This window comes from Dromaius novaehollandiae, chromosome 3 (genome assembly GCF_036370855.1).
Source record: "Dromaius novaehollandiae isolate bDroNov1 chromosome 3, bDroNov1.hap1, whole genome shotgun sequence".
Lineage (NCBI taxonomy): Eukaryota > Metazoa > Chordata > Aves > Casuariiformes > Dromaiidae > Dromaius > Dromaius novaehollandiae.
In genome coordinates, this window is record NC_088100.1 from 99617134 (window position 1) to 99643391 (window position 26258).

At 38.1% G+C, this 26258-nt stretch overlaps 1 protein-coding gene across 4 annotated transcripts in view; it reads right to left on the reverse strand.

The window, feature by feature from the left end:
- The window catches only part of PLEKHH2 (pleckstrin homology, MyTH4 and FERM domain containing H2), a 58290-nt gene extending 34560 nt beyond the window's left edge, over window positions 1-23730 (reverse strand). For 2 of the 4 annotated variants that reach the window (XM_026123287.2, XM_064509588.1), the window contains exons 1-7: window positions 23597-23729; window positions 21368-21518; window positions 19209-19338; window positions 3517-3579; window positions 2277-2426; window positions 1769-1852; window positions 196-277 (exon numbers count right to left, since the gene is read on the reverse strand). In XM_026123287.2, coding sequence (XP_025979072.1) covers window positions 196-277; window positions 1769-1852; window positions 2277-2426; window positions 3517-3579; window positions 19209-19331 — 502 coding nt within the window. In that variant the 5' untranslated portion in view covers window positions 19332-19338; window positions 21368-21518; window positions 23597-23729. Of the gene's footprint in view, window positions 1-195; window positions 278-1768; window positions 1853-2276; window positions 2427-3516; window positions 3580-19208; window positions 19339-21367; window positions 21519-23596 lie in introns of those variants that run through there. The other 2 variants (XM_064509589.1, XM_064509590.1) reach the window with 2 other exon arrangements.
- Window positions 23731-26258: the final 2528 nt, after the last annotated feature.

Sequence of the window (26258 nt, forward strand, 5' to 3'; positions counted from 1 at the left end):
TTCTTTTTAATAAAAATTCAATTACTGCTTGCCTAACACCTTTATGTATAGTCACTCTGAGGTCAGTAAATTAATACTCATTTAAACCTTTGAGGTATTCTGCAATAGTTCAATTACTTGGATGCACAAATTATTAGGATATGGTCAGAATTATGCCATACATAGAGAAGTTTTTAAAAGACTTGTGTCATTTACCTTGCAGTTTAGATTGTACTGTTTTCATCTCTTTGGTTTGCTTTTGGTTCATCAAGCGAAGGTTCTGATTTTCCACTTCTAACTAAAAGCATATAAATTCAAGCTCATCCATTGGTAAAACAATTTTTAAAGTCATTACATTATTTAGATTTTCTCTGAATTTTCAATTTCTAAAGATGAAGCTATTTCAAGCAGTAAACTTCTCTCTGCTATTTCTCTTAATGCCAGTCTATGCATTTGTTTATTCAGAACAAATGAAATTACCTGTAATGATTAATTACTTGCACAGTAATGTTTACTCTAATAAAACTATTCCCCCAACCACACAAACCCAAGACTGCTTTTAAGAGCCTGAATAATTAAAAAAAAATCTGTGTTGGTTTGGGCATTTTTAATAAAAGCAAAGGGCTAGAATTACAAGCAAACCTTTATGCCATTTGGCACCCAAGAGAAAGCAGGGGAATTAAAGGGAATGATGGTCCTAATGCCTCCTGCTACTTCACAGCAAAGTTAAAGAAAATATGTATCAAAGAAGTTTATACAGAGCAGAAGAACTTCTTTGGGAAGAAAAAACCCCCAACATCCCACTGCTATATCCCACTACCAGGCAGGAAGAGGCCTTGGTTCAAACTCCTGCTCCAAATTAGGCAAACAGAAGATCTGAATCTGAGTGTCCCACATCACAGAGAGTGGAGCTATCAGTTCCTCTCCCCAGTGGGTGGCACCTAGCAACCCTGTGAAACTGGCTTGGGACTGTGCATTTCAAACCAAATAAATAGTTTTAGTCATATTTGATTAGACTCAGCTGCACTTTTTATTAAATGATTTTAAAATCTTCCCTCACAGCCTAATGGTAAACATTATTTCTAGCTTCCTACTTCAAAATAATATCGTAAATTACATGGCTTTTAACTGGAATGAGCATAATTTCCAGTTAACCACAGAAGAGTAGGATTTTAACTCCTATGGGTGGACAGTTTGAAATTTAATCTAAACGTAAGGAGGAAAAAGAGCACAGCTGCACACCGAAACTGGCAGCCTGAGACAGGGCAAAGAGATCTCACCACAGCAGGGAAACAAGGGACACAACTGGTCTCTTCTGCGAATAGAGCTGGTGCCCCTGAAGCTATTCATGACTAAGAATACACTAGGCAATAGAAAATGAAAAATGATCAAGTCCTTTTTTTCTACCAAGCCTCAGCAGATGTGGTCAATATTTGGAGGATTATTCACAATTTAAGTATCTACTTGAGCAAGCTAAGTCAGCCAGCTAATCTCCCGCAATTAGCGGAGATAACTAGATCTTCCGGAGAGCAGTTCTAGGTCTTCTCTCCATAAAGCAGACCCCAAGATACTAGTTGGCTAAGTTAGTAATCTGAAGTTAAGTGACATGGATACTCTCCCTCTGTGCTGTTGTTTTCACTTTTCCCCTTTTAAGTAAATAACTATACCACCTAATGAAATTGGTAATTTTTTAACTGTGACATTACCCTCTGTAACAGCCAAAAGCCTAAAGGATATCAAGCCAGATCTTGTATTTTCTGTATTACAAATACTGTCACAAGAGTCATACCTCATGGAGCTTGACTGTCACCCATTCTTTTATTTTAGCTGCTTTTTCTTCTATGATTTTAGCTTCTTGCAGTCTTATTTGCTTCTGGGAAAAAGAATGACAAAAGCATAGTTTTCATTGAGTATTTTTGTCTGGCTGAGTAGTATCTTCAGACGCAAATTCTAAAGTTTGCTTTAAATAATTCAGTCTCCTTGGCAATAAATGATGAATATGCCCTTCATAGAGGCTGTTTTTCTAAGAAAAACAAAAAATTTTCAAAGGAGACAGTCAAGAGGAAGATCTTTAAGATCCCTCTTAAAAATTAAGTATTATTCTAAAGGAAGCCAGCACACAATCTGCAAGTGAATAAAACTTATACAGATGATATGCTCCTAATAGCAAACTCCTTAATCAAACAACAGAAATAATTGTGAACTTTTCTGTCCTCTATTATCTTAATTCTTTTATTTCCTTGTTCATAATTAAGAATGAAATTGCTGCTCATCTTTTTAGCATAGTTATTTCTAACCTGTTCTTCAAGTTGTTGCTCCAATTTTTGTATTGTGTCATCTTTTTCTTGTATCAGCATCTCCAGATCTTGACATCTCTTATACAATCTGGTTTCTGATTCACTTGTTTGAACATTAGCGGCTTTTAATTTTTCTTCCATAACCTGCACCTATTTGGTAGGTCAAACGTAACATTTTAAGAAACATAATACTCTAAGTAAAAGGCAATAATTAATCATAAAACTGATTGTTAAAATTGCTTCCCACACTTAGGATTGAAGGTAACCCTGCAAAGTTCTGAATCCTTTTTGAGAGGAAATTTCACAGTTTTAGATCACCCTAAGCATCTAATACCAATAGGACTGGCAAAACACTGGAACTCCTTAGACAGATTTTATTAATATCAGTAAGAGGCTTCTAGGTTTCTAACACGCAAGCTGTTAGAGATGCAAATACGGAGAGAATGCAGTTAATGTATAGGGAACACATGGCTGTTCTTAGGCTTAATAAACAATGTTTAAATAAATAAACAATTGCATAAAAACACAGTACTTGAAGAAATACAAATTATTACAGGCACTCTAAAAAATGGCTAAAAATACCTGGCTCATAGTAAGGAGCATGTTCTAACTGTGAATTAGTACATGAACATTCACATTCTTAAAATTTTCAGTATCTATCTGTTCTTACAGTGAGATAAGAAGGGTTTTTAGGGGATGCCATAGACATGTTTATAAAAGTATTGCAGTACATATACTTGCCATTTGCCATTGGGAATCAAAAGGAAACTTTGTTTAAATATGCAACCACAACCTCTTTCTTTACATGACATAACTTATTACAAGAACGATGAACAACATAGAACAATCCTATTTACTGATTGCATTGGATAGCCTTTTTTTTTAAGATTTTCTACAGTAGGTTAATGTTTCCTCTTCCTTCTGTTTCCACTTGCATCATATATCAAAGACTCATGATGTATCAATGAAGAAGAAAAAAAACTATACAGCAAAGAAGTTCATTACATGCATCTATTTTGGATTTTTTCTTTTAGCTTTGACTTCATTATAGACCAAACTCTGAACTTGATAGTGAGTGAAGCAGTTATAACATCTCTGATGAGACATATCAATAGATTTAAAAAACTGTCTTCTCCCTTTTAAATAGTATTTAAGAAAAATAGTCATTTTCTGAATCTGCCTTGGTAACAGTGCTTTAACACGCACCCAGCTAGTGGAGACATTTTTCATTTAGATATACCTGCTGAAAAGCCCTCTCTGCTTGACGATCAGCATCTATAACTTGTCTCTCAAGCTGCTGCATCTGTAAATACATAAAAAAAATACAGTAAAACTCCCATGCCTTCTGCTTACTGCCAGAAATACCACAGTGAAACATATTTTCATAGTCTGTTTTGATAGATTGTGAGCAAAAGCTTAAAAAATAAATAAAAGGATAAACTGTATCAGTCTGGGGAGGTAATTCATTATTATGAGCATATATATTCTTCATAGCATAATCTTGTGGCTGCTGTACGACATACTGCTTTTTACCCTGCTACCAAGAGTAGAAATCACTTTGACAATAACCCTTAGACTTTTCTCACGCATGCTTACAGTCTTATAAAGTGCTAACGTCCTTCAATACTTGGCACATTACACAGCTTGACCATTAATTCTTCTGAAGTTCACAAATTCAGCTTTTAGGAGGAATTGTGCTACCAGGACTGCTCCCAACTCTACCACTCTGAGTGAAGGAAGGGGGATGCAGTGCAAGGGCCACTGGGATGAGATGGGACTCAGATGCCACACAGAAAAATTTGGGAAAAGCACAGTAGGAACTGATAAAAGAGAGACTAGCATGATGAGGGGGGTGCAGGTCCCTTTTGAGAGGCGAGGGGCCCTGATCGGGTACTTTATAATAGCTCCTAATAAATCACAGTGGTACAAAGTAGGCCAGAAACACACACTTTTGTTAATAGCTTTCTAGTCTGATTTTGGTGAACAACGTAATTACGAGATTTTTTCTAAAGTAAACTCAGTTTTGAAATCATACTAGAAAGCATTTAAGGAAATTAACATGTTGTTCCATAATTTAAGGATTGGAAATTGGTTCTCAGGAGGATGAAACATCAAGTACTTAACATTAGGATACTCAGTATTCAGCTTCAGAATTATTCATTGAAAAGCAAATGCTACAAAATGATGCAAATGAAAACCATCTACTCTTTCTACAACTTACTACTTTGTTTTTAAAATAATCAGTTTCATTCTGTCCTTTTGGTGCCTAATTTCCAGCATCTTTCAGTTTCTTCTTCTCTCTCTCTTTTTTTTTTCTCCCCAGTTACGCTGTCAGTCACCTGGAACAGCTTCCTGTACTTTCAGCACTTCATCCAGACAAGGACACCGAGTCACCCTTTTCTATCAATCAAAAACTAAAAATGGAGAAAACGAGTTTTCACTAGCATAAGGTGTGACTGACCTCCTAGCACTTTCTAACACAACAAAAACTGAAGTCTCCATCACGTTATCAACACTAGAGCTACAGACATTGCAGGACAGACATGGTCACTGCTGTGTCTCGCGGGAGCTGTGGTGAAGGAACAGTCCTTAGGACACGACAGTCCCAGTCGTTCAGGCACAAACTGTTTGGACAGGGAGACAGGGATTTAAGTCTTCGTTGTTTCCCTCTGGATGCGTATTTAATTTTCATGTATATGTACAATTTAATGCGGAGATTTAACTTTGGGGTTAATGTTCAGAAATTTGAATTCTAAGGTTATTTTTCATCTCTGCTTTCGGTTTTCTGTTCAAACATCAGTTTAGTTTACAAAACTCAATTTAATATTATTTTTAAAAATGTTTCTTTCTCAGTGAGCTGCGGATTCAGATGTAGAGGTTATCTGCGAGGCTGTGGAGAGGCAGCACCATGCTGCAGTAGCAGCACCTGCTCAGCACAGCCCCCGGGAGGGCAGGCACTCTACCCGCAATGAGCACGCAATTAAGAGTTATCACCTATAACATCACGGCAGAAACCTCTGGTAAATATCTGTAACGTGAAATTCACTGTTGATGAGTAGCAAGCTGTTCCTCAGTTTTCACAATGAAACAATTTGTAAATGCAGGTGATTGCCATGGCAAGTGTTTGGTAATTTATTTATGTTTAATAAGTAAAGCTCATTTCAGTGCTAAGGCCCTATCGGAAACCTGGCAGATTCAATAAATGGAAATAAAATCTAGGAACGCTGCTTGCCAGGGTCACTCAGCTGCCAGTGCCGCTCAACTAGCTGAGGCTTGGCTTAAACCTGAAAACGAACAGTTTCTTCAGCAATATCTTATGAGCATGGAACCACTGCAGAAGCGTTAAGCAGTAGCGCTGCTCTTCTACCCAAGGGTCTGAGTTTTGGGTAATATGGTGCAATGCAGACATAAGTTATTTCCATGTTCCTACACTGAAACTGTAAAATGCGTTTTGGGTAATATGGTGCAATGCAGACATAAGTTATTTCCATGTTCCTACACTGAAACTGTAAAATGCATCTCTTGCAAGGAATATATACCATTGCACAGGACCGAGAACACAGTAGCATGTTCATATAAAACAGTGGGGCAAAGAATATGATTTGAAAAAAGGTGCTGCTAAGATGAGGGTGAAAATGTGAGCTAGAAGAGCTGAGAAAATAATTAATATGAAAAATGGCATTCAGAGATTAAAAATGGAAGATCAAGGTTCATTTTTGCTTCATTAAGAGTTAGTGTTTCAAGAAGTTATTTTAAGAAGCTTTGCATGATCTCACAATATGGATAAATCACCCAGCTTCCTGGCAACAGCTAAATATGAGTTTTTATTTGGAAAGTTTCTAAAGGGTCTTCAATTTATTTTAGGAGTCTCCTGTAGAAAAAAAAAAACAGTAAGCTGTATTATTCAGCAAGTATGGAATACCATCGTTACCAAACTTGAGCAGCTATTATGAGTAAATTGGTTAACAGTTCAGTAGTTGGATGCTACACAACAGTTCTTAAATAATCTTCGATTTTCCCTCAGAAAAGTGTTTATTTAGATGTATTTTGCAGTGTCTACCATAACAATAATGTAAATTTTAAAATAAAAATATATTTTTTCTGCTTTCATAAATGATCACTAACCAATCTGCAAAGTTGCTTTGCCTTAAAAAAACAAACAAACAAGATTAGCCTCTATCTTCTGACCCCTTTGATACTTTATAGCCCTACAAGGTTAAATAGGACAAAGGATTGCTTCAGGACAATCTAAATGCCATCAAATCTGTTGGGCCAAAGACTGCAACCAGCTCCACGAGGAAAGATTCCTCTTCACAAAGAAAACCTAACCTCCTTTATAAGTGGTATGAGGTTTCACATTGCTCATCATGATAACAGCATTACTGAAAGCGAGAAAAAGAATGAGGAAAATAAGATGGTATAAATATTTGAGTGAACAAATAGCAAATCATTTAAATCTAAAGCAGTGCTTTGAACTCCTCCAGATTAAAATGCACAGTGGTAAATTCTCTTCTTGAATCACCACCCAGAAATTATAAAGAGAATTTCAGACCACGGATAGATAGCACGAGATCCTAAAATTAAAAAAAATAAAAAATAAAAAGGGTAAATACTACTTTGACTTAATTTCAAGATGAAAAAGACAGGTAACTGTAGCCATATCCACATTTCAAAGAGAAGGTCAATATGTTTTACAGATGCAGAAGAAATAACTCTTACCTATGGCTATACCTTGAGTATTGGTGACCAACTCTGACTTTCACACAGAAGTGATTTGAAAAACAACAAAGTCTGTTAAAGTAGACCTATGCCTCACCAGCTTGTTTGTATATACATCTGTGCAAATCACCAGTATCACTGGAACTAAATGGCACAGATCAGTCATTAGGCAAGGCACTTCTCAAATGATCTACAGCCTATAAAGTCTCAACAGACGCAGAGTTAGCTTCCCGGCAGAAACACGGAGGGAAAGGGCCAATATGACATCAGTACCATCCAGCACTTGAGGTATACTTAAGCCTGATTTCTATCCTGTCCTGAATGGAGCAACTTGAAACCATGGCTCAGTTCAACCAACTTAATCTAAGGAATATTCTTCTCATGTACATTCATGATTGAATCTTGGAAGGGGCTTGACCCATTAAGGATTCTGAGGTCCCCTGTGATTATCTGTATTTTTTGTTCTATACTGTTAAGTATCAGGAATATATATGCTTTATGCACATTAACTGGATACACGCACACTAACTACAGGACAATGTCAACACAGGTACAGAGGAAGGGACTGTTACTTTAATCTGCACTTTCTCCTTCTCTTTGTAAGAGTAAAAATCTTAAAATTTTCAGACAATCTATGAGTATATGCTGCATCAATTATCTGAATTATGGAAAATAATATCTATTGTTAGAAACAGATTTGTTCTTAAATTTAGTAAGGAAATAACCACTCTACATCTGACATTCATCAAATCGAGCTATTTTTGTTCAAACAATGAACAGAGAAATGCCACATGTGAATAAATACTGGATACTTTGAAGAACCATAGCAGCAATAAAAACAAAAAGAGGTGTAGTGCCTTGGAGGTCTGGTCACTGAAGCACAACACACATTTAATGGGGATTTTTTACAATACAAAAGCAAATTACACACTCTGTATTTTTCGAAGTTCATCTGGAAGTTTCTTGAGATTTCGGAAATGTTCAACATAAATTTTGTGCAAGTAAATGAATTTTTCATTACATTAAAATATCTATTGCATGAAATCCAATCTACCTATTTTCTGCATCAAGGGGTATCAGTTCAAAAGTCATCACTCTCATAAATGTCAAAAAAACCCATGTGTATGCATATGTGTATATATAAATACATAGAGAGATTACTGTTCCTGTAACATGCATTAGAGAAGAATTACACCTCTCCATTGATAATATTCCTGATATTTTCAATCATTCTTTAATAAAGGAAAATCTTTTATTTAAAAAACTCAGAAAAAATAAAGCTGTAGTAAGTTCTTCCTTCTTGAGGTCTGAAAATGTCTATTGATAGGAACGAAAAGGTAATTTTTTATCAAAGTCATTTTTCAACGTAAAAACTTGTCCCATTAACATTTAGAAATTGCACTAAAATCAATGTGTAATACAGTGCCTCCTCACTTTTAATATTTTAAACAATATAGTTGTATCATGCAGACTTTATGGAAAACTTACTGTATAATATCTTGAAATAAATAAATACAGGGAAAAAAAAGGCAATGAATGAAGAGAAAAAAATCCTTCACTTCTATGTAAGCCTTTCAGCACGTACTAATAATAGGTCAGAGTTTTTAAAGACCAAAACTGAGTTAAAACCTAATGTTTCTGAACCAGAAATTGAGAGTGTCTATAAAGTACAGTATTTCCAGTGACTTGAGAACAATATAGAGCCTATATCTTTTTCTTGCATTTCAATTTTTAGATTAATCTTTGTCTGAAAAAAGGCCCAAACCATCCATGGCTAAAAAACAGTGTTCCACACTGAAAGTAGTAAATCTATCCATTTACAATTTAGTGATGTAGCAGTCCTCACACCACACAGGGTTTACCAAAACTGAAGAAACATATAACCTTTAAACTGGATGCAGTATAAGTGTGGCATAGAATATGTAGTATTAATCTAGTATTAAACAAATTTGAGCAGAGCTCTGCTGTAAATTATCACCAAGGAACTTAAGAGCGCTGTGTCTCACCTGTATAGCCACATCTATACTAGTAATGATACGTTTGTAATTCTGTGAGCTAATATGAGAACATTGAGTCTTCTGTAAATAAAGAAATAGGGAGAATGAGTGAGGGATAAACACACATGTAATTGTCTTTCAAAGCAGCAAACAGGTATAAAAAGATGATGAATAATTGTTGCCTGGAACCTCATTTTCCAGATTGACTAAAAAAGGTTTTGGAAGTGCCTTCTAATAGCAGCTGTACATGCAAAAGATCTGACTTTTTACATGGAGCTTCTTAAGTTTATATATGGGTTTAATAATACGCCTGCCAGCTATTCCAGAGCACTGCCTAAGACCAAGATTTCCCCTTTTAGTTCTGTATTCCTGTTTTGACTCAAATACTTGCTCATGTTTCTGCATTTCCTTAAGAGCAAGTGCTGTTAAAACTAAGCTATCTTTTTGTCAGTGGCTTTGATCACCATCAGTTCTCATGTTTTAAAACATGGCTGGCCTAACCCATAGACGTATAAAGTCTTGCTTACATTTCTTAGTTAAAAGTGATAGTAAAACTGTTTTAGAAGCATGACTTACTCTCTTTACAAAAAGGTCTCTCTACTGGAAGCGTAGCTTAGGAAAACACATGGATGTTCCTCCTGCTTTTGTGATTCATTTATTTAAAGGCTGACTGCGTATGTTCCATCCATATTTTCCAACATTATTACTTCTGTCTTGACACCAATGTCTCTTTTACATATCACATATCTTCCACACAGCCAGTGCTAAACCTTTATAAACTACAATGAACTTTAAAGTATGAACTAACCAGTCAAGCCACGTAAGCAAAACACAGAAGTAAGACGTAAAATCATGTTATTAACATTGCGCAGGAAAAAAGAATAGGAAGAGAATTTCTAAAGGAGGAATTATCACATGCATTGGTTAAAATGTACTTTGGTCTTTACTGGATGATTTTTTATCTCAGAGGCAACACAATAATTAGAAAGTCTTTTATTCAACTTTGCAACTTTTAACTGATAATGGAAGATTATCTTGTCTCATAAAAACAGGAATGAACACTTCAGATCAACATATAGTCACCAAACGGAATATACTCAAGTAAAAAAAAACAAACAACCCTTTGGCACAAAAGCCTTTCCTTAGAACAAAATGAAACCTACAAAAATATTTCTCAAAATCTTTCTGTCATAGACCTTAAACAAAAGGCTAATGCACTGTCTTAAGGGGCTCAAATGTTCCTTAGGCTAACCGCAGATCAAACATGACAAATTTTCTTCACTATTTTACTGCTACATAATATATTGAATGTTACCATTTGTCATTGTTTCCTACATGAAAAAAAAATCTTTAGATGAAAAAAAGCTATTTGGATGAAATCCCCAAAGCTACAGCCTTAGTTTTCCCGCCACATCCCACGAAAGGGCTCACTTTGGTTATGACTGCTTGCAAAACTCAGCTTAGTACTTACAACTTGGCAGCTGGCAAGCTGTCACTTTTCATTGCACTCCCACTTTTTCCTTCCCCCATTTTCTCTTTTTTTATTATTAATTAAAAGGAAAAACACTACAATTCTTCTCATGAACAAAGCAGTGTCAAGTATTCCTCTGCAGATTTGCTATCTATCCAGCCCCTTCTCTCCATTTCATCTCTTTCTGTTCACAGAACTTCTGCTCTGTTTCAGAGCTTCTTTCTGTTCACACCACTGGGATTATCTCGTTTCTCCACCAAACTGTGGTCAGAATTACGGAGGGCAAAAGTAATTTAGGTCTTCGAAGCCAACCATTATCTATATAATGCATATGTACATATACACATATTCCTGAACACTGCTAATCCTGTTACACCAGTCCTGGTGTAAAAAAAAAATCACAATCCAGTCCACTTCAACTACAGAAATGTCCGAGTCTCCTAGCCAGGCAAAAGGTGCTTCTTAACTGCAAGTCTCCTTTAAATTTCCTATATACATGAACTACGTTTACCATGAAAGCCCTTCCTTAGAACAAAATGAAACCTACAAAAATTATCAGTCACCATCTATTCAATCTCCAAAATGATCGGCCTCAAAATTTTTATCAGTCTCTGTCGCATGGGAGCACCAAGTTACATTTGGAGTTATTTCTTCTGAGCTCTTTTCATTCTTCAAACATGATTTTAAGAAAACTAGCTTAGCTTAAATGGTTTTCCTAGAACTTGCTAAAGGTATGAAAAAGTACAAAAGAAAAAACAATCTTTTACATTTCAGCTGAGTTCATTCTAGTAAAGTTACTGATTTTTTCCTGGAAATTATATGAATTAAAAATACAAAACAGAAAAGGCAAGGGAGAGAAGTCTTCTAGAATTGGTAGACTAGGACAACTGTCAATAAATAGATAGCCAGACTTAGAAAAGTTAACTTCAGTAGTGGAATTTGGGAGGCACTGTCACGAAGGTCAGCTGAGCAGCATGTAATGTTGGCTGAATAACTAGCTCGTGCTTTTCCCAACTTCAGTCATAGGATTTCCTCAAGCTTTGTAAAATATTAGGAATGTTCCTTCTGGCTCTCTTCTTTCCCAACTCAGATCTTGTCTTGTCTTACAAAAACATAAGCAAATACAAATTATGTATGTTTCCACTCTGGTAGAAATAGATGTTATTATAACATATTCAAAGCCTTGAGAGAAGGGAAGATACTGTTTTAACAGGATGGAAGAGTGTACAAAGCCATACCTGGGCAGACAGGGAAAAGAAGTCTCACATATTTTTTAACATTATGAGAGAAACAGAAATATCTGGTTGTTGATCTCCCTACTGTAAGGCTGGTACCTGCTTTGTTTTGTTTTTTTAATTGTGGTACTGCAATTGGGGAACTTCTGCTACTTTTGTCTGGCTGAATTGTGGCTTCTGATAACTGGCCAGGACTGTAATGCAATTTAGAGCCAGAACATGAATATCTAGAATAGGAAGCCTTTCCTCATGCCACTCTGAGAGGTGACTTTTATCAAAAACACAAGTCAGTGCCAAAGTCAAAAAAATTGAAAACTTAACTTGATTGAAACTGAATTTATTCATAAAATTCAAGTGTATATGACATCTAGGGAACACAGATGATAAAGAAGCAAGAGGTTCCAGAAATATCTATAAGGTAGCATAGAGCAGCTTGAAGACACAACAACAGATATTTAAAGCCTGAAAATACTCATGAAGGAAATGAAAAATAAATGCATAATTACTACAAAAAGAGTTCCCTCTGGGAAAAATTGAGAAAAGATGCCTGGTAGCCCCTACAAGTGAAACACTAAAGAAATCTTTGATCTGCTCAGGATCTGCCCAGATGCCTGCTCACCATCACAGTTTCCACAACTTGCACTAATTTCCCCATTTCAGGTGGTCTAAAATAGAACTGACGCCCTTGCCTCCATACCAGCCAGAAGATAATCAGTCTCTGTTCTCATACCAAGGGCTGTGTTTTTCATGCCATTTTACAGTCTTCTTGAGCTCCCTTTTTTCTGATCATCCTCCTTATAAAGAATATAGGTTTAAGATATACAAAAACAGTGAAAGAAAACAAGACTGCTACAAAAAGACCGAGGGCAACGGAGCACTTAAACAGGTTGCCTAGAGAGGTTGTGGCGTCTCCATCCTTGGAGATACTCAAAACTGTCTGGACACATGTGCTCTAGGTGACCCTGCCTGAGCTGAGAGGTTGGACTAGATGATCTCCAGAGGTTTCTTCCAACCCCAACCATTCTGTGATTCTGTGACTCAGTATTTCACCCTAAAATCTTTCTTCTAGTCTCTGGGGGCCAAATAATTTAAACTGTCCAATGACTTAGGTCTGCAGCTCATCTGGGGCCCAGGTGAAGACCTTGTACAGGTCTCTTCAGGAGTGACTCCCCTAGGCACCACGAAGAGACGGCTTCAGGCTTGGCTCCTCCACCGTGTGCAGCTCTGCAGTGCTAGCCCCACAGGCTTTGAATGCCCCAAAACCCACGAGAACTCCTGCCGCAGCATGGGGCAACACAAAACCTCAGTTATGTTGTGCAAAAACATGACTCTGGTGAACTGCCAGGCAGTGCTCGCGGTACTTCCCATCCTTGGACCTGAATTCCCCTCTCTTCCCCACAAATAATAGTGGCAATGCTTCTGGGAACTGCAGCCCCTGACTAGGGCTCAGCGCCGGCTGTGGCTCAGCACCACGCTGCACTGCGCCAGGGAGGGCTGCGCTCCAGCCACATGGACACAACTGCTCTAAAAGCCCCGAGCCTGAGGGACTGCACCAGCCCACATGCATTCCTTCAGAGGGAGTCTATCTGAACTATTTTCTGTGATGAGAAGTTTTCGAAAAGCAACTGAAATACTGAAAAATAACCTTCATTTGAGTAATTTTGGTACTACAGTATTTTGCTCCCTTTTACTTTATCCATCATAATCCCTTGAATGCAAATGGAAATATTCATTGTGCCTTTTACAAATTTCACATTGGCAATCTCTGCACAAGTCAAACATGTTATGGACTTTTCCTTTAAAACTATTCATCTTAAAATTGTCATGCCACCGATAAAGCACATTCCATCAGCTTCATTTTTGAAATGTCAAATGGCATAGCATAAATATGTTTGAAAAATGAATAAATAAACAGAGCATGGATTTAGCTGCTGGTTTGTAAGAACTGAAGTCAGGAATGTATTATGTTTTGGAATTTATTAGAAATAGTATTTGGCCCACAAATCAGTTATTTTTCAATTTTCATAATCTGTATGAGAAGTATTAATATATTGCATTTGCCATGTACACATTCAGTTGCCAGCTGAGCATGTGTACAGAGAATATCCAAATGAAAGGTTAAAAGCAAACAAATCAACATATGTATAAAAATAATCCCCTCTCTTCATTATGTATATTTGTTGAAAATCATTCAAAGTACAAAATAATGACCCTCAGCACCGACGGAAACAAACCCAGAAATGTTCACGTAAATGCTGAGTATTACTGGATGGCCCATAATGCAAGATTTGGGATAGTGCCATATTCAATACTTACAGGGTATGATGAAAAAGAAATTCGATGCAGCCTGCCCAAGAGCAAATTTAACAGAGCTATGTAGTTCTTTAACTAAACCGATTTTAGTGGTAGGAAGAACATTAACTTTACATCTCATGTTACACATATTAATTAGGTGAAAAATGTACTTACTAGGAAAAGAATGAGGGACACCAAATTTTACTATAACATTAAATGCTAGCTGGAAGCTAAACTTTCAGTAGAATACTGAAATATTTCACTCAAAGGTTTTTTTAGTAAACTCTTCATGTGTGTAACACTCAAGCTGCAACAAAATAAAGGCTTCTACTTAGAGCTCAGTTCCACAGACATCCTAAATTTGGCGTACTAGGGATACTTTCTACACCATTCCTTAAATTCCTGTAAAGACCTCTCCCATTTACAGCAGCAGCTTCTGCTTAAAACTTCAACAAGGCCTCTTTCTCTGCATGTTAGATTTATAAATATAGACTCTTTACTTAGCAAAATGAAAACAAATAAAAATCCAAACAGATAAACAACACTCTGTATTCCATTGCTCCATGCTCTTCTCAAGTTCACTAAAATATAAAAGCTCTGGTAGCCATACAGTTTGCTTTAAAGTGCTTTAAAGTTTAAATATAAATTTCTCAAACTCCTCAACCACCGAGGTTCAAGGAGAAATATTTGCTGGATTTACAAAACCCAGTAAATGGTTTGTTTTTCTAAATTTGAACACAACTATTGGAAAAATATACTGAAGACTTCCCGTTTTGATCATTCATTTACTTCCAGGTGCACTGTTACATAAAAAAAACTTTGCAAAGGTTTTCGATTTCCAATGTATAAGAGAAGTATTTCAATTAATCCACTGCCCAGATGTATTTTACAGAAGCACATGGGTGGCAGACACAAACATTTAGAAAGGACAGATTAAAACCAGCCTTCTGAACATCTAGTTTTAGAATAAACTATGGAACAAATACAAGGAAAAACTACAATGCCAGTTTCTGAGAAGTGATATAAAGGCTCGACTAGCATGTAAGCTCTTTTCCCTGCTTCGCTGTCTTGAAGAGATGCCTCTCAAATACAGAGAGAGGAAGTAGGTGGAAGAATTACCAAGCTAATTCATTTATATTACTTTCCTGTAGAGACCAGCTGTTTTGTCACACTATCACTCTCATTCTGTTTTCTACAATTACCCAGTTTATTACCCAAGAGGGTTTTACATCTGTCATGCTACAGTACTGTGAGTTCTGTTGCTGTTTTAAAATAGAACACTATCTGGTGCTATTGTTCTATGTTTTAGTACACATTACATAGCACAGAGATGATTGTAAACAAAACCACAAATAAATGACTATGCTAATCAAAGTAAGAGTGGGAAATACCTGTGTGTTTTGCAAACTAGAGGTAGTTTAATTCACTAACAAATAACTCATCTAGAGAGTGGCTGTACGGACTGACAAAATTTCACCTGTGTTTTCCTCTCATTATTAATATCTGGCCACACATCAAATATTAGCTCATCTGTTCTTCATTATTCACTTTGCTATTTTGCAATTTTTTGAGCAAAAATTCCATGTAGCTTAATTTCAAATTAGTGGGAATGTATCATTTTCTTGCAATTTGGAATTTTAAAAATAAGTAAAAAAAAAAGACTGTATCATTACAAACAAAACAAACATACAAATAAATGCATGTAACAAATTAGTGCACGGTTTAAAAATGGTCGTTTTTGAATGTCAACAAAATTGACAGGTCTGCAGATGAATATGGCCTCATTTTGTCAAGCTTTGGCCAGTGTCTCTGGTATGTTTTTCTTTTAGCTGAATTACAGTTTATAAATGAAAGACTCGTATTAAAAAGTCAAAGTGGCAAAGTGAGGAGAAGGATCATTTTTTAAGAAGTCTGTTAATGCTATGCTCTGGAGAGAAATACATGAAATTATCCAACCTGAATACTTGTTGGACTCATGCCTTTCAATGGAAAATATTTATCCCTCTTTCACCTCCTTTAAACATTTAGTTTTTGGTAAGATTTTTGAGAAGGTTAAGGAAAACCAAAACAAGATGATTACAACACGACAAATCACTAAGAATTTTTGGTATCTGTTTTGGAGTAATGTTTCTCTCAGATGAGAAAAAACAACTAATTTTCATTTGAATGTTTCAGGCATAGTGCTGACAATTTGTGGTTTCATCTCTCATATTATTCTATCTTTTTTTAAAACACTAACTTCTGAAATCATACAATATGCATACATTTCTATTAATTTAAGAGATCATTTCTAGCAGCCAAGAGCCTGCAAATGCAAACCATAATGGAATAAAGCAAAAAGGCAGATAGAAAAAAATTTACTTCTAAACTTTACTTCTAAAATCTTTTTTTAACTCAAATGATTTTGTGAAGTGCTGTTCATGAACCTTAACTTTTGGTTGCCAAAACTATAATCAGTAGCAGCTGCACAAAACATTGTAGTTATGACTGCTGGAAAGTCCCTAAAAAGTCATGTCCAGGGTTCAGCCAGTTGACTTCTATCCCAAACGGTAGTGATCCAGATGGGGTACAGAGACAAAACATATATACGACATCTGACAGCCCAGACTATGTAGTCGTCCAAAGATCTGTTGAGTGTTACAACAGATGGTATTAGCCTCTTTGATAGATGCTATCCTCCCAAACTGATGATAATGATTTATTAACTCATCTGGGGGCCCTGCTGCCTGGAATGAAGGATGCAAGCAGTTTTCATGCTTTTTTTCTTTTTTTTTTTTCTTTTTTTTTTTCCAAATTTAATGAGGTCTCAAAGCATGGCATTTGTGCAGCTGTACAGCTCATTTGTGCAGCTCTTTCCAAACCCAGTATTCTGCAAGACCTGCTCTGTGAGAGTATGCCATGCACAAAAATTACAGCATTGGGTAAAAAAATAGAGTTTTCAATTACACTGCTTTTTAACAACAATAATATTTTTTAGTCATCCCAAAACAGAGGTATTTAGAGTGTCAAATATAAAAATAAAATTTCAGCAAAATACAATTTTAGTACACAGTAATTTTACACTGCTGTGAATTTTAACGTTCATTTTAGTAAAAAAGACATACTTAATAAAAAAGCATAATTCAGAAAACACTGAATTTCTTTATTTCCACCTCAAATTGAAGTTCTATAACCTCCATAGAAGAGATAAAGGAATGAATAGATCAAATTAATAGTAGCAAATTGCCAGGACCAAATGATATTCAGTCAAGAGTTAGATGACATAGCTGAACTGCTACCTGGGGTGTGTTCTCTCTCACTTAAGATTGTCTTGGTACTTCAAGTGGTAAGCTGCAAATGTGGCACCAATATTTAAGAAGGATTTCGGCAAAGATGCAGGCAATTATTGATCTGTAAGCTTGATGTCTGTAGCAAGCAAATTAATAGAAACTATTAGAAAACAGAATTAGGGATCATGTGGATAAGCATGGTAGACTAGGGAAGAGCCAAAGTGGCCTAGATAAAGAGGACTGTTGGTTCGCAAAGCTATTGGAGGTCTTTGAGGAGATTACCAAGGCTGCAAATAAGGGAGATCTGGTTTATATAATCACTTGGATTTTGAAAAGTCCTTAAAGGAGACAAACACAGGATAAGAAGGAATGTCCTTGCATGAATAAAGAAGTGGCTTAAAGATGAAAATAGAGGATAATCAGCCACTTCACACAGCGAAGGGAGGCCATCAGCAGAGGTCTGCAGAGATTTGGGCCAGGCCTGTGTTATTCAACAGCATCACAGACATCTGGTAATGGCAATGGGCAGTGAAGTGACAAAGTTTGTTGACGGTATTTTGTTTTTCAGAACAATAGAATCTTTCCGACTAGAAAGACTTGCAAGAAGGCCCTTATAAGATTTAGGGCCAGTCAATAAAATGACAACTGAAGCATAATACAGAAACCTGAAGGACTTTGAGTAAGATCCTGGAATTAAGATAGATGGCTCCACGAAAATGTGCTCAACGGTCAGTTTAGCTGTCAAAGTAAAACAAATGTTAAGCATTATTAGGAAAGGAACAGAGCACAAGGCTGTATACATCATCCATGGTTTTTCATAAATACACAAATAGATTTTTTCCTGCTTGAATACTATTTCTACTGCTTGTCTCCCCCAAAAATATAGTAGAATGGGAATGATTCAGAGAAGGCTAAATGCGGATGTTAAATGTTTTTATGGCTTCAAAGGCAGAATAGATAAGTTCACAAAAGAGAAGTACTAACATAAACGGAGAAAACTATTAAAAACAATAACATCTTCAGTCTGACATACTACTAAAGGATCTGAATTTTATTTTTTATTTTTGGCGGAAGAACTGGTGGAAAATTGAGCTCTAAAAAGAATAGCGTAGTCCTGACAAAATAGCTTTTTAACTAGAAATTCACTGAAGTCAGTATTAATGATGGCACATAGAAATCACATAGTTCCAAAGATTCTGTAAACTATTTTGTCCCTTGTACTGTTTTAATTACCTTGTTCTGCTGAAAATGCTACCTGGTAAATACAATGCTTTTTCATATTTCAAATTCAGACTCATTTCCAGTTGACTGATGGGGTATATGTATCTAAATATGTCAAGTGTAACATTTCTCTGTGGCAAAATAAAGTCTAGATTGAAAAAATATACTTTTTTATATATATATATATATATATAAAATAATTTTCAGCTTCCCACGTACCAAGAGTCAGATGACTGGCCATGGTTTAGAGAGGTCTTATTACAGCAAAAATAAGTCCGGTGAACTATATGATTTGATATTGCAGAAAAAATAAGTCTGGTGAACTGTATGATTTGATAAGGAATACTGAGGAAAATAATACCTCTAGAAATTTTTCCCAATGACTTCTGTGTGTATTAAATCAGATCCTAAATACTTAGGAAAATGTGTTAAGCATTAATTTTGATGTTGTAAAGGTGATTATTGGATACATATTTTTCTCAGCAGGAGATTTGCCTGCATGTTCTTATTTGAAAATGAACATTTCTTTCTGGCGAATCAGATGTGTGAAATTCTTTGTCAGCATTAAAAATGCCTGCTTTCCATATATTTTGTCTAAAAATGCTTTTTTTTCCCCCCTCCAGAAAAAATCCCAGTAGTTTTAATCTCAAACCATGATCTGTGATCAGCCCCATCATCAAATAAAATCCTTTATCCAGTATTAAAATTAATATTATAAGACCTACCTTTTCTGCTAACAACTCTCTGATCTTGCTTGCCTGAATACGAAACTTCATTAACTGTGTCTCCAGAGTTAAACATCTTTCCTTCCAGTTTATAGTACCTTCTGGCTCTGAAAGATCAGCCATATTTATGCTGGAAAAAGAGAGGGTGGGGGGGGGTCATCTTTAATTGAGTCTGTATTGAATATATCTGGCATTCTTTTAATATACACACTAACTGTTTTATAGAAATCTCAGGAATACCCCAAACTTTTGTACACAGGTAGCTTCAAAACACTGAGTGAAAATTATATTAGCCTACAAAGGCTCTTATCATAAAGGGGAGATTTCTGAAATCTGTGTTAGTACCGTCTGGGTTTACGTTAACCTAATTTAAATCACTTCAGAGCTGCAAAATGTTTTCCTTGATAAGCAGAGAAACACCACACATTTTAATCTTCAGTTACTGCCCTTTCATGCACAGAAGAGGCTTGTAGAGAACTGAGCTTTTCCTAGAGAATGCCATATACAGGTGTCAACTACATATGAGTTTTGGTTTTATGTAAGTTTAGCATTTGACAGAAAATTTTTTAAAGTGCTTATTTATGCTTATTTAGATTGTCTTGAAAACTTAATATACCTAATGAGAGGCAAGGGGGAGTTCATAGCACCAACTGTAAAAGCAGGTGAGCAAAGGGCCTCTAATGGGCCCCTGCAGGAAAAACAATCCTGTCATAATAACTGTTGCAGATCTTGGAGCATTTTGGTTCACATTTGGGGGTTCAAATTCATGCTTTTATCTCCATTTAAGTGGTCATGCTTTCCTGGAATTAAGCTCAGTGCTCTTCTGGACAAGCACAGCTGGAAAAATTGTTCAGGATGAGAGCTGGTTTTACATTGTGGGTTATGTCAACCTGAAAAGACAGGAAAATCATCTGCATATAAGCAGAAGGACTGGACTCTGCTATAGTCCAACGCATTTATAGACAGCTTAACAGAGAGTAACTGGGTGGCTGCATGTAACCATTCAGTCCAAGAAGTTTCCTTATGAGCAAAGGCCCTGGCTTTGCAAGGGCTTGAACACGCAGATCTGGTTTTGAAAATAAAGCTCGAGGTCCCCAAAAGCATCCAATTTATCTCAGAAGTAAATAAATAAATAAATAAATAAAATAAAAACACCATGCCATGGGAGGCAGTTGAAAGACCACAGCAAACAAAAGTGTCAGTCATGTCGTTATGCTGCACACGTGTCACTTCCATCCTGGGACAATGACACTTCAACAAAGAAAAGCAAGTCGTCACTTGTTTCAGTGCGATGGGAGACATTGGCCCAGGAGACTCATCCACAGCATGGGCCCGTGCACTGTATCTCCTGACATAGTTAGAGGAGCTAGATTAACAAGTGACATCCTTTAAGCATTCCTCCCCGTGAGTCAAAAGCGTGGCTCCCAGCTCCTCTTCCTCCCACTGCTAGAGGAAGAAACCCCATCTCCCTCCCTCGCATCCCCAGCTCGCATCTGCGGCAGGGCAAGAAGCTGTTCTGATGCCACGAGGGAAAAAGGAAAGGACAGAGCATTGCAAGAGAAAGGAAAGCTGTGAGAAGGATTCCAAAAAAATCCTTAACTTTTTTTTGATACACGAAATAATGTTTTTCAGCTGTCTTCTGAATGTCCTAGATTACTCTCAAGTTTATCATGGCTAAGCTGGTTAAAAAGTCTCGCCATCTCAGAGCTTTTCTTTCCTCTCCCATTCCCTAATTTCCTTGTCATTCCTTGCTTTTACCTACAGTCAGAAGGACACTGAGGAAAGAAAAACTGACCAAACTTATTTAGTTTTCCACCATCATCACTTGACTGTAGGTAACTGCTCCATTCCTAACTCTCTGTTTCTCTTGGTCTTGCATGCTGTGACTCAAGCTGTTAAGCATGAGTTTATAACCATCCCTATTCAGGAATCCCAACTCAGGAGCTCAGGAATCAATCCCGGTGGCATTAATGGGATTTAAGCACGCTATTAAAATAGTTTCCTAAGCTGATCCTGCAACACCCACATTCTAAGCTTCAGGCACATAAGCACTTCTTTGACTGTAAGCCTCCTCGGGGATCAGCATCTTTTACCATTTTCCCCATGCTTTAAGCCAGCCAAGAAAATTCCCTGGACTCTCAGGAAAGCAGATTTCTCACCGTTAACCCGTCCCCTGCCCTCGGTCCCTTCTCCTCCTGCGGCGTCCCCACGTACAGCGGCACTTCCAAGCAGCAGGGCCTCCTACTTTACAATGGAAGGAGAAGTTTCAACTGCAGATTGATTGGGGCAGACAGTCCGGATTCTGGTCTCCTAGGGAATGAGAAATGACAATTTCCTTATTAGACTTTGTCCATTTAAGAATTTTTATAATATTTTTCCTTTTCGACTGATTGCAGCCACATAAGACAGACATGAATTCAGTCAACATCTGGTTAACAGTAGGATATTCCAGGGTTTGTGGCAGTGAAAACACAAAGGGATAAAGTAGTGAAAGAATTTTTGTTTTTCTGTGCTGCATAATACTACCGGGTGGAGTTAAAAATGTTTGTGTTTCAACAGACAAAACAGTTGAGTAGATAGATTTCTGACACTGAACAATGCGTTCAGCCAAGTGCAGTTTCTCAATGTCCAAGCTAATTCATATTCCACTGTATAAATACTGCAGATAGAAAGTCTGAAAATAACTCCTTTTATTGCAGGTTGTTTGCTAGAGATTATAATAATTTACTTCATATTTTCCAAAAAGCCAATGGGTTCTGGAAATATTTACAGGCACATAATACGCTGTTTACAGTTGTGGAGTGAGTGATCTTACTTTGAATCAATGACTTCCTGTTTCTCCTTTGATTCCTCAAGGGAGGAAAAAAATGAGTTCATCTCTTCTGGCTTAATAGAGTGCTCTGAATCAGCACTCTAACCTACACAATGTCCTGCCCTTCTTCCTGCTCCAGTTCCCACTCCAAAAACCCTTCTTTTTTTCCCTGATTTTTTTTTAAATAAAAGCTTTTGAAAAGTAAACTAAAAAAGCACACATTAAAGTGGTAAGTTCTAATTATGCCATCAAAACTTAATTCAGACAAGTTTGACAAGTCTGGAAAGATTAAACTCTTCTTTTTCATTTTTTAAGTTTATAAACCTCCTCATAGCCTTCAAGAAGTCAGAATGTCACATTCTCCCCAATGGGACTGAAATAATTTCCTATTCTTTGCCGCTGTCTTGGAAATTATCAAAATACTTTTCAGGGGGAAGGAGGGAACACTGTTCTAGTTTTTTGAAGCGTGCTAGGAAATTTGCATATTCCTTATCACATTGTCAGTATTTTTCTCGGCTTCTAACAAAATGCAATGTTTAACTAAATATTTTCTACTCTATGTTCTGTATGTCCTTTTTCCGCTGGGGAAAGTTGGATAAATCCTTCTGTTTCACTAGGAATGGGTTGGCAAAGCAAGTGTTTGTTGGGTTCCCTAGAGCAAACAGCACCATCCTAAAATGTTACGGTGCAAAGGCATTTGGACCATACCTCCCAAATTTCCAGCTCCTTACTTCTACCCCTTTCACCCAAACTCACTGCTCTCAAATTATTTTGGAACCATAAAGGTTGCCTGGGAGAAAGAAACGGATGAGACATAAAGTGGTCCTGTTTGGGAAGCAAGGAAGTCCTTCCCAGGGTTGTCCCTGGCCAGGGCCCTGAGTCATGAAGAAACACTGGTAACTTTATTTTCCCTTTGACTCATTTTGCATGATTCTAGGCTCAGAGAAGCTACAGCCCAAGATATTTAACACTTCCTGCAAAATCTGATTTACAAAGGGTTTTTCTTCCCGCTGCTTCCTAGCTGTTGAGAAGGTTATTGCCCCGGTGGTGGCTCCTCGACGACAACCCACGTGCTCGCCGCCTTCGTGGCGGAGGGGCACAGCCCACCGAGTGCTGCCCTGCTCAGTGTGCCCGGCCAGTGACGCCAAAGTGCAGAGGAACGTTTTACGTCCCTTTGCTGGCGATGGTAATTTTAGACGTTTAAAGCAATACCACGTTGAGCACAAACATTCGTTTTTCGAAAGATACTAGCTGGACTGAGTTTTGTTTGGAAGTTGTATTTCTCATCCCCTCTGGGGTGGTAAAGGAAAAACGGGCTGGGCGAGGGGCGGCCGGGCCGCAGCCACCTCGGTGGCTCGTGGGTCTCCTGCTACCCCCGTGGGCACCGCCGCCGGCGATGCCGCCATGACGGAACGCAGCCTCACGCGCCGCGTGACGTCAGGGAGCGGGCGCGTGACGGCACGCGTGACGCGCCCCGCCGCCAGGAAGCGGCGCGGGGCTGGGGCCGCCCGGCCGCGAGGGGACGGAGGAGAGCGGGAGAGCCGCGGGGGAAGGGGGGAAGGAAGCGCGGTCAAACCTGGCCGGGCCGTGGGTGGCGGCGCTCCCGCGCTCGGCGCCGTCCGGGCTCTGGGCGCTGCGGGCCGGCGGCTGCCCGCGCCCCCGGCGCCCGCCCCCCCATCCCCGCGGCGAGCGGCGCGGGCGCCTGAGCGACGGCCGCGACGGCCACTGAGGAGCGGGGCCGCCCCCGCCGCGCCGCCCGGGCGGGGCCTGCGCGGCGGCGGGAGAGGAGCAGGGGCCCGGGCCGGTGCGGGCAGGGTGCGCTCCGCGGCTTGCGAGGCGGCGGCCGGCGCCCCGTCCCGTGCCGCCATCTCGGGGGGTGGTACCGCTTGGGTGCTTTTCCCCCCACATGGCTCGCCGCAGGCAGCCGCCGGCGCGGCAGGGCGGAGGGGGCCAGAGGGGCAATAAGAAAGCGGCGGGCGCTGGGTGATGGGGGGAGTCCTGCGCCCGTCCTTCGTGCTCTTGTGCTCGGTGGGGAGGCGGCGCGGGCCAGGGCTTTGGCCTGGGCCTGAGGCGCGGTCTCCGTGAGCCGCTGGGCTCTTCTGAGGGGAAGGGACGGCATCCTGCCCGCTGTTTCCTTCATCCCGCTTTTTTAGCTTTTTCTGTGAATAGGATATTTTATTAGTCTTTCTCAGTGTACGCTTACGAAGAGGAGACTGGGTTAAATATGCCCTTGTCTTCAGGTTTGTCAGCTCCAGCATTAGGATTTAGTGCTACTTAAATTTCACCTTTTTTGGCAGATCACTTGTCATGTATGAAGTCAAGGGTTGGACCTGTGTGGTCACTGGGGCACTTTTTGCGATGTCATGGGATGAACATGTCTCACAGAGCTTCCATCTCTGGCAGGGAACAGCTCACTTTGCATTTTAATAACAAAATGGGTAAACTAGCAGGCGTAGGTGCTCGTGAGTCATGTTAGTAACAGACATTTCATCCCCTCTGGCTGAAAAGAACTAGGAGTACATCTTGGGTAATCAGTGATCAGAAGTCTCTTTTTCTAAATACTACTTGAAGTTTAAAGAGTATCTGGAAAAAGTAGTATATTGCTTGTCTGACAGATTCAGGAATCTTCCTCATACATGCATTTACATGGACTGGAATGTAGGGAATATATTTTATTTAGATTCCGATTTAGAGAGGCAAAATGTTTTACAGAATCTTCTGGTGCATAAATAAACCACACTGTACCATATTTATTATTCTCTTTTTTTCTAATGTAGTTGTGCAGTCTTTTTGTGTAAACTGGTCTTTCACAATGATGTGAGTCAGTAAAAGTGCAGTTTTCCTGTTTGAAAAAGAAATTCTAAAATCTCAAATATTCCCTACCTGTTTATACCTACAATTTCATTTTTTCCTATTCAGTTCGCTATAGCCTTCAGTTTTCCACTTGCTTGCAGTGATGTTAAAGTATTAAAGCAACTTCACTGAAACTGATTCATACACTGCTACTTTCCTAAGTATCTTGTGTATTTTTTAAATACTAGTTACTGAAATTTTATTAAAAATATGCTTGCAGGTATAGTAAGAATTTTTTTCTTCTACCTAGTATAACATCTTTTGTGCTTTCTGTATAGAATGTTCCAATTACATTAAAAACAAATGCACTGAGGGTATACTTTTTTTAGTTTAAAAGATTTAGCTAAAAGAATAAAAATCATCATTCTGTTCCAAATGAATTCTATACAGAATGATTTAAGATTGGTATTTAGTGACAACTTTGTTCATATTGTTTGCTTTGAATAATGACATGTTCTCTTTATGTATGCTCAACATTGCAGAGAGTATTTGAATTCAGAATGCACTGAGCTAAGGAAAACTGAAGTCTACGTGAGTGATGTGCTTAGACCGCAAGAGGGAGAGCAAAGACTGTTTGCTAAATGAATGTTTCTTTCTGTTTGATTTGTGGATTGACATTTTGTTTGGCTTCAGACAATAAAAATACTCTGCAGTCATAGACCTCTCAATTTTGATAGGTAAAGAGGCATGAAAAAGTATTCTGGAAGAAGGAATAGTGATATTCAGGATTTTATTTGAACTTGCCCTATGTAGGTGTGGCTGGAATCTGTGTTCAGTTACCTAACGGAATAAAATTACTAGTAGAACAATTAGAACACAGAGCAAAATTAGGCATTAGGCTGTGGTGGAAATGTGGCCTTGTTTTGTAATTAGAGTATCAGTGGGAAAGTTACAAATCTATAAGGCAAAGAAATGAGGTAGGCAGAAAAACACACCATACACGCAAGTGTAGTCTCATGAACATTTCTCATTGCTCTTGTCACTAACGGAAGTTACATACAAGCGACGATAAATCAGAGATGCACTCTTGCAAACGTGTGCAGAGAAATGCCAAAAATACTGGTGCTACTCACTATATTTAAGAAGCAAATCATCAGATATTTATACCCTGGGATGACCATCTCTATTAGCTGAATTGTTACAAAAGTGAGCCAAGCTAAATACAAAACACACCACAGAGCCATTAAAGCTTAACGGCATTGTATGAAATACTAGCATTTCTCAAAGAATAGAGGTTGCCTGAAGATGAGTATTTTATATGGTTTTATTGTTCATAATGTGACTTTAATGGAAGAAAGTAAGTTTTATGTTTCTGTCTTTTTTATTAAGTGATAATACCTAGTTTTGAAGTATTATGATTGCCGCATTTCAAAACACCTGATCTA